We start from the raw sequence: 14,651 nt of genomic DNA on the forward strand, positions 1-14,651 counted from the left end.
TTGAACAATGGAAATCACATTGCCTTGCTTGTACATGCGTGAATCTCAGCAAAACAAGACTCTATCTTTGGCTCAAGATGCATAGGATTACCGCCACTTGGCTCGTGTTGTGCATAATACAATCCTCCTCGTCCTCCTCCTTCCTCTTACGATGGGTTGTTGCTTAGCATAGATGCCAAGAAAGTAAAAGTTGCCTGAAATTGTTGATTGGTCATCTTACTTTTGGCGTGATCAGCTGGCTTCCAACTAACACGATGTCATGGGGATGGAGTCGTATCAAGCACATGGTGGTAGCAACAGCAGCAGCAGCAGCAAAGGGAAAAGAGAGTGCATCACTTGAGCTGTGGAAAAAAAGTGCTGGGGATTTTTATGATGTAAGAGTGAGAACGGGGTAATGCTTCAAGGAGGTGATGGGGATCTCGTTCCCTCCCTCCCTCCTTCCCAATAATAATGTGCTGCATGTTTGTTTGGATCAACCTACAAGAAATAGCAATATTGATAGTTCTTTACAGTTTCACATACACAGACACACAATTTCTTTGTTGACAAGGAGTAAAGGGTTGTGCGCTATGATGCGATGACGATGATGATGATGCTGATGCTGATGACGATGATGAGACGATCACCAGATGATGATGAGAAGAAACACCGACTCATAGTATCATTACGTATACGCACAAAAGTAGAGAGATAGATACGCACGTGGCGGAGAGGGATGCATGTTAATAGCACAAAGTGGGTGGATGGGTAATGAAAATTGTAACATAGTAAATGGTAATCATAGTAATCTTCAAACTATGATTGTTTTAAAAGAGGTGTGGAAAATAAGAGGTCCATGTTACGGTTGCCACGTGGTAGCCATGATGGTCGGCCAAGGTTTTCTTTCTGGCTCTCCCTCGTTTTCTTTGTACAACGTTGACTATCCTGACTGTGCTGCCACTGTTGCACTACGCTCAAAACGCACACACACTCTCTCGCTCTCACACACCCGGTAGGTCACAAAAGAAACGCCCATTCTTCTTCTTTGTGTGCTTTTCCTTTTCCTTTTTACTCTCTCTCTCCCCACCCCCCACCCTTTTGTTCTTTCTCCTCTCTTTCTTCCTCTTTTACGCTGCTCATTGCCATCTCGTCTCATATACAGCCACTCAACCAACCCTTCTTTTCAACTTGCTTGTGTGTGTGCGTGCGATTCGGCCATTCTCTCTTGTAATTCACTGCACCCTTTTTTCCCTTTCTTTTCTCTCGCCGTCGTCGTCGCCGCCGCCACTCTACTAAACCATGGATCCTTCTCAATGCTCGATCGTCGTTGTATTTCATCCTGCACCAACTCCCTTCTTAATCGAGAACACAGAGAATGATGATGATCACTCCATAAAACAACCTGAATACGCTGCCAAACTCGAGTCTGTCTTTGGTCAAGGTACAACCACAACAAACAATCAATACTCTCTCTCTCTCTTACTAATCTCTTTTGCAGTCTTTTATCATACAAACCTCGTCTCTGCTTTCGATCGAGTCCAGCATGCCTCCACTCCCACCATTCTGTTGATTGATCTCGATAACACCTCATCCGTTACCACCATTCATGACGACAATGACGACGAGACTGTATACTCTTATTCATGCTCTTATTCATGTGCACCCTCCTCGTCAACGGCCCTGAATGATCCACGACTTGCCCTGATACGAAATAGTGTGTGCACCGTGCCCGACAATGTGCCAGTGATTGGTAATCTTTTTATCGCAGTGGGTGGTTGTAAAGATGCATGGAGCTGACATAGCATGTTCTTGATAGCGTGCGGTACTGACGACAATACACCATGGATGATCGAGTGCATGCATGCAGGTGCAGTGGATTATCTCTTGAAACCATTACCAATGACGGTTATCAAAACATTATTTCTGGTATGAGAAGAGAAAACATGCACACACACACACACGCACACAAATGTTATGTTGTTACCCTAACAACAAAGATCTACAATCACTATAGAAATTACACCGATGCCGACCCGATTCTAAAATGCACCAAGTTGCATCGTTTTTGCCATCCTCACCCTCGCTTCCTGATAATGCCATGTCAGCTGCTTCGACTCTTTGTTCTGACGATGCCCTGCAGCATCGCATTCAAGATATCTTTAGCAAAGGAAATCGGTAAGTCTACCACTTAATCTCTCTCTCTCACACACACACGATCCTAAGCCTTTTTACTAACTTGCATGCAGATTTACGCAAACGATTCTAGACATTTATGCATCCCCTTCATCAGCAGCAACAACAGCACGCGTTTCTGGCTTTCGGGGCTTATCTGGGTAAGTATACACACAACAGCCATTGATTGGGTGGGAGTATGTAATCACTTACATGGATTCTGCTGCTACTTAGTGAACGTGCCACATTGTTGAAACACAAAGTTTCCAGCTGGGATTTCAACCCCTTTGACTTTGGCCACGATGATCTCGTTTATTGTGCCTATTTGATCTTTGAGCAAGCTTTGGTCTTACCAGGTTTATTTCAACTCCCCATTAGTCAAGGTATGTGTATAGATTATGTTTGTTATATATATGCCATGAATCTGGGAATCATTAATATTGCGTAACATTTCTAGACCAGTTGTACGACTTCATTATTGAATTATCGGGTGCTTACCATGATGGGAACCCCTATCACAACTTTGCCCATGCCATCGATGTCTTGCAGTGTTTGTACTACTTTCTTTGTCGTCTCGGCTTGCTCTCGTTTGCCAACAAGCCCCAAGATCATCATCAACAACAAGGCCTTCCTCAACACATTCTTCGTCCCAAGGATATCTTTGCACTTTTAATTGCCGCCATCGGTCACGATGCTGCGCACCCGGGTGTCAACAATGCATTTTTGGCAAGTACTGGTAGCGCACGCACCCTTTGTTACACATAATCCTGAGTTGTATTAACCATCATCATCACACCTTTCTCAAACAACAGATCAACTCGGCTTCGCCTTTGGCATTGCTCTATAGCGATCGTTCGGTGCTCGAAAGTCTTCATTCAATGACCCTCTTTCAAATCATTCAAAAACATGGTCTTGATCAAATCGGTGGTGGACCTTCGTCACCTGATTATCTAGGTATGTCTCCTTATTCTGGGTGATGTACATATGACTTATAATGACTTTAGAGTTTCGAAAAACTGTTGTCACAAGCATCTTGGCAACCGATATGGCTCACCATGGCGACTATGTTGAAAAAATTCATGCTCAGGCTCAAAGGATATCCCAAGGCAATTTCCAATCACTCGACGATGCTTCATGCGAAAACGAGCGACTCACTCTTTGCAGTGCACTGATAAAGTGTGCTGACATTAGCAATGTGGTAAGCATCCATCATCTTTAAGAAGCTTCATGACCATTGTATGCTAAGAAAACACGCACGAATAGACTCGACCCTTTCTACGTGCTGCTAGGTGGGCAGAGTTGCTCGTACAAGAATGTGTATCTCAAGGTGATTTGGAACGTGCTATGGGCTTACCAAGCTTGCCAATGAATGATCGCGACAAGATTGTCTTGGAAGACTCTCAAATTGGATTCATCCGTTTTGTTGCGCTTGGCCTTTTCCAAAGTGTATCCAAAGTTCTTCCTGGTAAGTCCAACAAAGAGAATTTAGCTATTTTTCAGTGATGTTGATTGTTGTTGTTGTATGTATCTATTCTAGAAATGTCATTTACGGTGGAATACATTCAATCGAATTTGAAGCGATGGGAGAATCGTAAAAGTGCCAGTCATGATTCAGGCGTTGGCAGCTTAACAGAAGACAATGATCCCTTGGAAACGGTTGGATGCAAACGAAGGAGCAACAGCCTTGATTGTCACGCAAATGCAGTGGAGGTACTTCGTAAACGACTTTCCTTGGATACCGGATACCATCGACACCATGCAGCAGCAGCAGCCATGGCAGCAGCAGCTAGAAGAAGAAGTGCTGGTTCGATTCCTGAATGCGAAGCTGTGTTTCACAAATTACCTACGATGCCAGCCTACGCACGCATTGATCATGTGGAACGTGAAAGTGCTCCTGCCATTGATCATCACCATCATCATCATCATCACCATCATGATTATGAGGGCGGCCCTGTGTTTTGTCAATGCACCATTCAATAAGGTTGACATGCAATCCCCGCACAGACCCGTCTTTCTCTCTCAACTACTACTACATTGACCTCCTCCTTCACCAAAAATACCTCTGTCATCTTTTGCATAACTCATCTCTTGCATCATTCCCCCACAACCCCCTCTCAAATTTGTTACCCCCCAATCATCATATCATCTTGTACTTTGATCCAAAAAATCCCCCTCTTCTTGCCGCTCTCTTTAGCATACAGATTAGGCTCCTGCTTCTTGTACAAGCTCTTTTCCCCTCCCTCCCTTTTTTCCATGTATAGAATTCTTGTAGCCACCACCACAACCAACACCCACTCAACCACTCCATAGACATTTCATATATATATATATATACATATAAACGACCTGGCATTTACTATCTCTTCTCACTTTGTTGTTGTCAGAGTTATACGTATATTTTGATATCGTCGATCATTTGCTTGCTATTGTATCCATGTATACACCACAACAGACCTTGCTATCTTTGTAACCATGTATCAAATAAAACAGCTGTATACAAAAAGTCGTTCAATTCACGGTTTAATATAGCATAAAACAAAAGGGATCAACTCAAAAAGCTACTATTGTTGCGAGGATGATGCTACCATAGCGAAATACTTTTGGGTTGCGGAAAGGGCGTGGTAACGGACATCGGGATCTTGATGGGTCATGAGTTCCATGACCTTTTGCTTGGCACCTAGTTCTTGCAGGTGTCTAGGCAACAGCATCATTAGCATAAAAATCAAGATGTATATGTAGAAGATGGATATACCATACCTTCGTCCATCATTGCCGCTGTATTTCACATATTGTCCAATGTCATGGCAGGTGATGGCCAAAATAGTGGGTTGGCTGCTTGTACTCAACAATCGCACGAGCATCCTAAAGCGGGGATAAAAGATCATCCATCAGCGAACCTGTCTCATTGTTGTTGCCCTTGGTAACCAACTTACTTTAATAATCTTCTATCATCCTCATTCAATCGGCTAGCATTCTGACGCCAAAAGTTCTCGCTTTGATGTGGAGGGGACCATTCGAGCTTGCCCGTTTCCAATTCGGAAGCATAGACTTCAAACGTACTACATCATCCTCCATGTTAGACTCACTGTGTATCCAATCCACAATCCCTCCCCCCACCAAAAGAATAACTCACGTCAAACTTTGAAAGTTGTCCTGCAAACGTTCTTGAACGAATTCAATGTCATCCACCACCTCTTGATCAGACCACTTGCGTGTGCTTAGATGTTCAACAAATGGCAACAACTTGGCAACCAACATGGCCGAAAGATTGGCTCGGGGTGCCTTGTCAATCAAATTCTAAACAAAACATGTCATAAGTAGAAAGAAAACAATGCAACGATGCAAATCACCCCACCTTGAATGTAGCCACCACCACGCGAATGATCTTTTCCTTGACAGCATGCTTGGCAACTTCGATCAATGTAGGGATCACATCGTACTTTTTGTTGAGGTTGGCGGCAATATCTCGATCAAATGTCAACAACCAAATGGCAAACACGATTTCATAGGTCACTTGAGGATTGGAACTGCCCTTTTTGAGAATGTTGACAAGGCTACATTCAATGTGAAAAAGACGTTTTTTGAACATTGCCCCTCTTTTCAACCTACGTATCCACTGCATGAAGCGTATTCCAGAACGCCACTCTGTAAGGGGGTATATGAAAGAGTGCATCAAGGATTTGAATGTTGAGCTCGATCAAGTTGGCGTTACGGCTTTGGAGCTGAAAGGTCATCCATCGGAAAAAGTCATTGATATCAATGTCACGGTTGTTGGTAGAACTATGTTCGTTGTATGAGAGACCCTCCTTCTTTCTTTTACCCAGTCAAAAGAAATACCTACCAAACAAGCAACGCCAAAATCTTGCTCGATTGAATGCCAATAAATTCATCATTGATTTGTAGTGCCCTTTTGTGATGGGATAGATGAGTCGTATGCTTGATACCTCCATGGATTAAACTTACTTGTGGAAAGGACCAAATGGGTATTCTGGACGAGAAGCTGCTGCTTGATGGAAAAGGGCGATTCTTTCATCATGATCTAAAAAAGACAAGACATGAACATCAAATGAAGCAGTCATCATGGATCTACTTACCATTCAACATGTCTTGAATAAGGACCAATACTTTTTGAACAGCATCGACGCGTGCAAGCTTATGCATAAGATCCAGGTACATGCCTGCATAATAAAGACCGTGCTATCATGGTGCATATGAGACACATCTCGTGCTTAGCAAAGGCCCACGGCCCCACATTCACCACCACCACCACCACCACCATCCACACCAACCACCGTACCTCTGCCATGATAGTATTGACTTCTTCAGGCGTCTTGTTTTCGACGTGTTCAATCATGGCCACCTCGTCTGCAGTAATGAGACCAGCGCGTTGATAGTCCTAGGACATTCATTGTACACACTCTTTCTGTCAGCGCATTGTTGTATATAGATAGTGGGAAAAGGAAAATAAAGGGTAAAGGTGCGTGTGGCGTACCTGCCATGGAATGGGTTCGGTTCTGATCTTGTCTGCAAGTTCGTCAAGATAAGGATGTTGAATGACGGTCAAGTTCACGTCTTCAATGAGGGAATCGGTTGCAATATTGTGTTGCTGCTGTTGGATAGTGTCGACTGGTTCAGCGGATAGCATGGTGCACGTAGAAGAAAAAGTGAAAGAGAAGAAGACAAGGCGGGCCTGGGTATTTCAGGGGGTGGGTGCGTGGGGCGATGTGATATCATGGATACGTTCCCTCTTTTGTTTCATAATTAAGTAACACGTTTGAGAATTTAGGATAGAGTCACTTGATCTTTTTTTAATGGTGATGAAGAATATAATGGCACATTAAAGGTAGCAATAAAACTAGTGTAATGGTATAGTAGTAAAAAGTATGGAAAGATAAAAAGGGTGAAACAAACACAATGAGAGCATTTTTATGCAGTTGTAGCAGTGGGCTGTTCCTGTTCCTTGGCAATGGCAGCCTTTTCATCTTGCACAGTCTCTTCTTCCTTCTTGGGTTGTTCCTCCTCAACGACAACATCTTCCTTCTTTGCTTCTTCTTGTTGTTGTTGCTCACCATTGTTCTCCTCTTCCATTACCACTTCAACAGTCTCAGCTGCTGCTGCTGCTTGTTCCTTAGCAGGCTTGTTCTTGTTATTCTTACGGCTGAACAAGGAAGTCAAACGACGACCAAGCTTGGGAGATTTCTTTTCTTCCTTCTTTTCTTCAACAGGCTTCACAGCTTCTTCTTGTTGTTGTTGCTCCTCGGTAACTTCAGGTTTGGAGGATTCAGCTTGCTCTTCAGCAGCAGGCTTGTCACTGGTAGATGCTTCCTTTTGCTCCTCGTTTTCTTCCTTCTTGGGCTCTTCTTCAGCAGCCTTTGGTTGTTCTTGTTCTTCCTTGGTCTCTTCAACAGTAGGCTTGGGAGTAGTGGTAGCCTTCTTGTTGCTGAAAAGCTTGCTAATGAAAGACTTGCGCTTCTCTTCCTTGGGCATAGGCTTTTCCTCCTCTTCAGCAGCAGGAGCCTCAGTGGTCTCTTCCTTCTTTTCTTCTTGCTCCTTGGGTTGTTCTTGTTCATCTTGTTCCTTGGCAGCAGCTTCAGCAGGTTGCTCATCCTTCTTGGGCTCTTCTTCCTTAAGCTCTTCAGCAGCAGCAGTAGCCTCTTCAGCAGCCTTGGGTTGTTCTTGCTCCTTGGTTTCAGCAACAGGAGACTAAAATAGTAATGGGATGAGTTGGGTGTAAACAATACAAATTGCATAAACGGATCAACCTACCTTGCGACCACCGAACAAGCTGCTCAAGCCCTTCTTGTTGAAAAGAGTAAAACGCTTCTTTTCATCTTTCTTTGTTTCGGCAGCTTGTTGCTTGTCATCTTCCTTCTTGGATTCTTCAGCAGTAGTAGCAGCGGCAGCATTTTCCTCCTCAGGCTTGGCTTCCTCTTCTTGCTTGGATTCATCCTTTTGTTCTTCATCCTTCTTGTCATCCGATTTGGATTGCTCTTCAGTGGTAGCAGGTTGTTGCTTATCATCCGAGTTTTCAGTGGTGGTGGTGGTAGCAGGAGCTGTTTCAGTCGACTGCTCAGTGGTCTGTTGTTGTTGAACAGTCTCGTCGGCAGGAGCAGTAGTAGTAGTGGTGGTGGGTTCGGTAGCTGCGGACATGATGATTTGTGTGTTTAGGAAACAGGAAGAAGAAAAGAGAACGAGAAAGTGAGTCTCCGTAATTTATAGTTTTTCGTCATGCTGGCAATCGAGCGAGAGCACACGTTGCCATTTCCAAAAAGAATGAATGCATGGAGCACACACGCTCACACTCCACCAGATCAATCAGCATGCATTTCATCTTTTTCTCTCGTTTTATGCATGCATCCATTTACGACACACTGCAAAAGACAATATGGCCTGATTATTACTGGCATCGTCTTGTATGATCATTTACGCTCTCTTTCCTCCATCATCGTCTCTTACGTAGCCCCTGGTTGACTCATAAAATGAATACTTGATCCCATCACACATATATCTAGATTGAGGCGGCATTCGAAACAACGCATCACCCTCACTTGTGTGGATGCCTGGTCCATGACCGTTTTAGGGGTGTTTACAGCCTGTTGGGTACAATAATGCCTGCTTTGTATCACCATCTGTCAAAAATTAAATCAGAAATGAGACCCATCACTACCATCCTGCCGTGCGTACGTGTAATCGAGAACAATACACACAATTCGATCAGAAAAAGGAGGTCGTAAAAAAGTTGGCCACACAACTCATCTCCTTCCCTTCTCCTCCTCATCACTATACAAAGCGTTGTGCGTAGCTAATAATGCATCTATATCATCATCTTCATCATTTATATTACATTACACAACAAATTTGGGCAATCATGTACATCACCCCCTTGATGTTGTTTGGTCTTTTCGACTCGTTTTTTTTTCTTGTGTCCACCTGATAAAGTAAAGCACGTGTTACATTCATTTGGATCCGTTTAGGTCGCACATGCTATTTCTGTGTATCTTGTCTTGAAATGCAAGCCCGACATTGTTTGGCAAAAAAAAGTGATGAAAGCACCCAGTTGCTTTTTTTTTTCTCTTCCAACCATCAGCCGCCTATAACGTGTGTGGATTTCAAAAAGAACAATCACCCGTCGGATCGGAGCCACTGTGAAATGATCCACACACAGTTAATGTCTTACAAGCCCATGATATTGGGTACCGACAATGGGCGGAAGATGCAAAAGGAGAGGGGATGCTTGACGCAGTACAACATTACCGATCCTAAAGATGGTACGATTCAAGGTATATATCGTTTTGTGGTGCGTGCACATGCACATCCTGATCTCCCCGAGGATTCATCCGACTCCGAATTTTGTATCTGTGCAAGAACAATGTGCCCAGTCTTTTGCTCTAGAACGCATACAACCCCCCCCCCGACCCAGATCACAAAGCAAAAAAATCAATCACCTGATATTCTTTTTGCATCTACCACAATCAGCCAATGACGCTGTGGAGGGAATAGGGTGTCCTTTTTATGAGCCATGCCAAGCTTTATGTACGTCTACTTGGATTGTATTATTAAATGAGTCACTACAACAACAAGTTTACTGATCCAAGCACAAAGGGGTTCGAAATTCGCGACTGACACATGCCAATCTCCTCCGAAACGCGCGGATTAAAGGCACCATAGTGATGATAATATCCGCTGATATGACCCAACAACATACTCATCATGATCCACCACGACTATAGTGACTTCAGAATGAAAGATTACACATGGCGCTTAAACGCTTTGACGTATGTGTACCACACGATCACTAAGTTGGAATGCTTATTAAGCCAGCTAGCGTCACCTTCCTTCCTTCCTCATACCCATTAACTTCATATGAACGTGGTAGCTCGCTTTGTTTTCGGGATTACACCGATCCTTGCACATCATTTATCCTTTTCTCTAATACCATACTCAAGTTTTCACATTCATAAAGCCATTGATCAATGGTGGTATTGAATACAACGCCTGCATACATGCAAAGGATAAAGTTCTCAAACCAAAATTACTGTATCCACAACATGATAAGGGGACACGGGACGAGGATGTAGAAGGTTATAGGATCTTCCACTTGACAAAAAAACCGATGCCGAGAAACCAATCCAAGGGAAGATGGTGGTATAAAAGGGTGGTCATTCTTCACCTTGTGTTCCCATTCTCCTGTCCACCCATTTGCCACGATGAATTTGCTATGGTGAAACAAACCCATATCTCCACAATGCTTGTATTCCTTTCATAAGGGTCTACATTAATCCACTCTATTGGGAAAACAACGATGCTCTCGTTGCCATGGTATAAAGAAAACGAAAATCATATCCCGCGGCGACAAGAGCAAAGAGCACAGGATCACGTACCCACGTATCCATAATTGCGCCATTTGTGTGCTCACTTGGTCATATGGCCTGAAGAGAGACGTCAGCTATCGTAAGCTGTGCATATAAGAACGTATCATTTACAATGATCGCATCATCCAAAACTTGCAACCATTGTTTCTTTTCAGCTTTTCCCACCATTTCATGCAAAAAGCACCATGACCAACGAGTCGTCTAACTTATCGCAACGCGCCATCCAGAGCTTGAATATTGCAAACCCGATGAGGGATGCATTAATGGATGCATGGGATTATATATTCCACCCTGTAAATCCCGTCATCAATCTTGGTGTAGCTCAAAACGACCTCATGAATGATGAGCTCGGTGAAAAGGTAGATGCGTCATACATAGTGCATGGGTGTGTGTCATGATATTAGCTATTAAGCGTCATGCTACATTTTGAAACAATAGATACCAGCATCCATTGGATTTGAGTTGGCGGTAAAAAGTTGTCGTGTTACTTTTTATATTCATCCATCATAACGCAGCATGATAGGATTTGAATTATGGACGTCCAGAAGGCTCCTATCGCCTTCGACAACTTGTGGCATCTACGATAACACGCCATTTCAAGCCAATTCGAGATGTCGAGCAAGATCATATCATTGTCACCGCTGGTGCAGGAGCAGCGATCTTTTACCTCACCATGGCAGTGACTGATCCAGGTGATAGCGTACTTGTGGTGAGCCCCTATTATGGCAACCTTGATGCAGACGTCTGTTTCAATTCACAAGTGGATCTTGTACCATTGTATCTTAATGAAAATGGCGATGATTGGGATATGCATGTCGATGATGAGGTATTGGAACATACTTTTGATGATGCTGTAAACAACAAAGGCAAGCGTATCAAGGCGCTGTTGATTACTAATCCACACAACCCATTTGGCCGGTAAGCAATGAAAGGGGTCCATGATGATGGAGGTGGTTTCCTTATGATTCACACTCTTTATCTATGGCAGGTGCTTCTCTCGAGAAGCATTGGAAACGCTCCTTCAATTTGCATCAAGGCACCACTTGCATGTAATTTCGGATGAAGTATATGGCTTATCCACATTTGGTGATTTGGTGGTGCATAGCCATGATGACACACACGTCCAAAAAGAGAGCTTCTTGTCATTACTCAGCTTTCCGGACCTAGATCAGGTGATTGATCCATCACTTGTGCATGTGGCCTATAGCATCTCAAAGGACTTTTGTATGAATGGATTACGTATGGGATTTATCATTGATCAGTATAACACCGAGCTACGTAATGTGCTATCCACGTCTGCGTAAGTGAACGAATGATAATCCATGAACAAGGTCAATTAACAATCACGTGATGAGTAGCATGTTTAGCTGGACATCATCAATCAATGACCGCTTAGTATCCAACATACTCGAGGATGAAGCATGGGTGGATCATTTTCTCGCTACCAACAAACGTCGACTCGCTAATGCATACAAGGTCGCAGTAGATGCGCTGAAGCATCATGGTTTAGAGTTTATCCCTGCCAATGCAGGTCATTTTATTACAGTGGATGCGCGAAGTCTACTCAAGGAAAGGAATAATGGACCATCTCCTACAATTGAAGATGAACGTTGGCTATGGAAGACCTTGCTTGATCGTGGAGTGTATATTGCAGCTGGTCATGTGTTCCATACACGCTATCCTGGTATATTCAGAGTAACATTCACTATTGAGGAAGAAAAGCTACGAAAGGGTATCGCCATTCTCGCCCAAGTTTTACAATCAGCAGCATAAAATAAAAGCATCTGGTCAAAGTGGTGTATTGTGAATTGTAAAATGATATTGCTATAACCATACACGAGCTAACTTGTTGTCTATGGACCAACTTTGATAAAAATGAAGCGTTGCTTTGATGTAAGTCATTGCCGTTCGTAACGTAGCCTAATATCGCGCCATTAGCTTGCTATAATGTTGCCACAGGTCAGTATACTTGCCTTGGTCATTGTTGATGCATGAATGGATTGGTATTCCTTGGCCCTTTCGCATAAATCCAGATCCAACATACTCATGTCCAAAAGGCTTCAGAACGGCCGTGAGAGGCATGGCCTCGCTTGTTGTAATGATGCCGAAGCTTGCCACGATCCGATTATTGACATCATGCCGTCCCTCGGGTGGCTTGCCTTCAGTGAAGTACTTCGATGTTGCAGTGACTCTTTGCACGCCTCAAATGGATACTACTGTACACAGACACACAACATTGATCAACAAGAAGTGGCGGATACTACAATCAACACATACCGCAAAGACTTGATCGCAGGATGGTAAGTTCCAACATCTCAAGACAAAGAACATAAAATTGGAAGACAACAATGACCACATTATTAGTCCATGCAGTGCATGATGAAGATTATAATGGACTCTTACCAAGGCTGATGATATCATAGACGAATACTGTAACACATCCGTGACAACATCGTCGTCGTAAATGCTGATGACTTGGATTTGAATTCGATTCCCACGAACAGGATCTTGTGAAGAAGTATGTACGCCCATTACAGGAGATGCACTACGTTGTGCAGCTGTTCACAGTGTACGTGGACTTGGGTTTTTACTGTCACTTGGCGTACTTTGTGATCCACCGGCTCTGTAATCGTGGCACCTGAGTTTGCATAAAAATGTTGTCGCGTTTGAAGGAGCGCAATTTCTCTCCCTTCGTCATATCATGTCCACAGGCAGCAAAAGGACGCCGTGAATGCTGATCTCAGTCGCCATGTATACGCAAGCAATCAACTGATCGGCCGCCCATTCAGAGAACGCAACGTTAGCATGAACCCAATGTGCTGGTGGCGATGTGGAAATGTGTGCAATGGAAGAGCAAGATAAGAGTACGTGAGATTCGGTGAAGGTGTTCGAGTATCTTTGTGAGGAAGAGAACAGTGAACAATGGGTTTAATACAAAGTTCCCCTTTATATCATGCAGGTCTGCAAAACGGTGCCTGACGCCAACACTGCTATAGGAGACGACACCTTCATGACCAGTGACATCAGCAGCTGCAGACATTCAGAGATTCACCAATACCAATATGCACATCAACAATGATATCAAATGATGATGTGATCAAGGCCATGTATCTCATACGAGTCAACAAGGAAGGGGATCATTCACCAAAGCATCGATTATTATTACACGATGATCATTGTCAAGGAAGGAAAACATCCTATCGACCCAAAACCAAAATACTTGGGTCAGGGTCACCAGTTGGCAGCGACCAGCATAGAAGAAGACCCAACATACAGGATGTGCCAACCACGTTGATGAAGTTTTAGGGGAGGATACAGCTAAGCGCAATCATTCTGTTGACCTATGATTCATTGGACCCTTCGTGCATCATGCAGCAAGGCTTGAAGAACCACACAAAAGACGCTCGCTTATGTCTTGAAAGGTTGGTAGTAAAGGGCGGGTGTTGCATGATAGATAATAAGAATCACTAATCAACACCATCAACGTATAGAAAGATGGTGAACCAGGATGGCGATAGAAAACCCCACCTAGCATTGGCATATCCCTATCGTAGAATTAGCATGAATAACTAATTTGCAATACATTACGATTACGTTTTCTATCAATCCAAATTGATGAGGAGTTTCGTTGCATAGTCTTGGTGACGTTGATTGCATAAACAACTGGCTCGCTGCCAGGAGACCCAAGTTAGAATTGTGTGAGTGGTAACTCAGCCAACGTAAAATGCCTCTTTCCTTCCAAGTCAAGTGACCTTGAAACCATGCCCAACCTTCCACATTGGACGAGCACCGATACACACCAAGTTCGTCGTCGTGTAATTCCTTACATTATCCCAATGGGAAATTATAGCTGATAAATGGGTGCCTCATCCTTGTTTGTAAAGTCACCTCATGATCCCATATGATTCCATATGATTCCATCACAGCATCTCGTACCTGCATGGTTAGTAATAGCTGTCAAAGCAAGTTGTATCAACCTCATCCATACATATTTAGAGAACCGTAACCCTATCGTTGGTTCAACTGCACATGCACTGCCCTGCTGCAGTAGATCATCACATCATCGTATGCATAAAGAAGAGAATCACACATGCACGAGCTCAAACAGTAATCCATAGACTGATCTCG

The 14,651-nt window shown here is 43.6% G+C and overlaps 4 protein-coding genes across 4 annotated transcripts; 2 read left to right on the top strand and 2 right to left on the bottom strand.

Annotated features, from left to right (window-relative positions):
• Window positions 1-1,278: 1,278 nt before the first annotated feature.
• Window positions 1,279-4,131, top strand: O0I10_008686 (uncharacterized protein; the record flags this gene model as incomplete). Its single annotated transcript, XM_058488688.1, has 11 exons — window positions 1,279-1,420; window positions 1,478-1,729; window positions 1,796-1,905; window positions 1,994-2,154; window positions 2,226-2,312; window positions 2,386-2,534; window positions 2,609-2,877; window positions 2,964-3,105; window positions 3,156-3,349; window positions 3,415-3,616; window positions 3,689-4,131. 11 exons carry the CDS (start codon window positions 1,279-1,281, stop codon window positions 4,129-4,131), a joined length of 2,151 nt encoding a protein of 716 aa, XP_058340511.1.
• Window positions 4,132-4,712: 581 nt separating this feature from the next.
• On the bottom strand, window positions 4,713-6,796 carry O0I10_008687 (uncharacterized protein; the record flags this gene model as incomplete). Its single annotated transcript, XM_058488689.1, has 11 exons — window positions 4,713-4,845; window positions 4,909-5,013; window positions 5,085-5,210; window positions 5,285-5,448; window positions 5,507-5,705; window positions 5,761-5,931; window positions 5,993-6,058; window positions 6,115-6,190; window positions 6,246-6,348; window positions 6,449-6,547; window positions 6,644-6,796. 11 exons carry the CDS (start codon window positions 6,794-6,796, stop codon window positions 4,713-4,715), a joined length of 1,395 nt encoding a protein of 464 aa, XP_058340512.1.
• A 281-nt stretch (window positions 6,797-7,077) lies between these two features.
• On the bottom strand, window positions 7,078-8,301 carry O0I10_008688 (uncharacterized protein; the record flags this gene model as incomplete). Its single annotated transcript, XM_058488690.1, has 2 exons — window positions 7,078-7,854; window positions 7,918-8,301. The coding sequence occupies 2 exons, from the start codon at window positions 8,299-8,301 to the stop codon at window positions 7,078-7,080; spliced, it is 1,161 nt and encodes a 386-aa protein (XP_058340513.1).
• A 2,407-nt stretch (window positions 8,302-10,708) lies between these two features.
• O0I10_008689 (uncharacterized protein) lies at window positions 10,709-12,296 on the top strand (the record flags this gene model as incomplete). The annotated part of the gene is made up of 5 exons (XM_058488691.1): window positions 10,709-10,882; window positions 10,962-10,991; window positions 11,047-11,441; window positions 11,512-11,823; window positions 11,882-12,296. 5 exons carry the CDS (start codon window positions 10,709-10,711, stop codon window positions 12,294-12,296), a joined length of 1,326 nt encoding a protein of 441 aa, XP_058340514.1.
• Window positions 12,297-14,651: the final 2,355 nt, after the last annotated feature.

This window comes from Lichtheimia ornata (assembly GCF_029851405.1).
Source record: "Lichtheimia ornata isolate CBS 291.66 chromosome Unknown scaffold00047, whole genome shotgun sequence".
Taxonomy (NCBI): Eukaryota; Fungi; Mucoromycota; class Mucoromycetes; order Mucorales; family Lichtheimiaceae; genus Lichtheimia; species Lichtheimia ornata.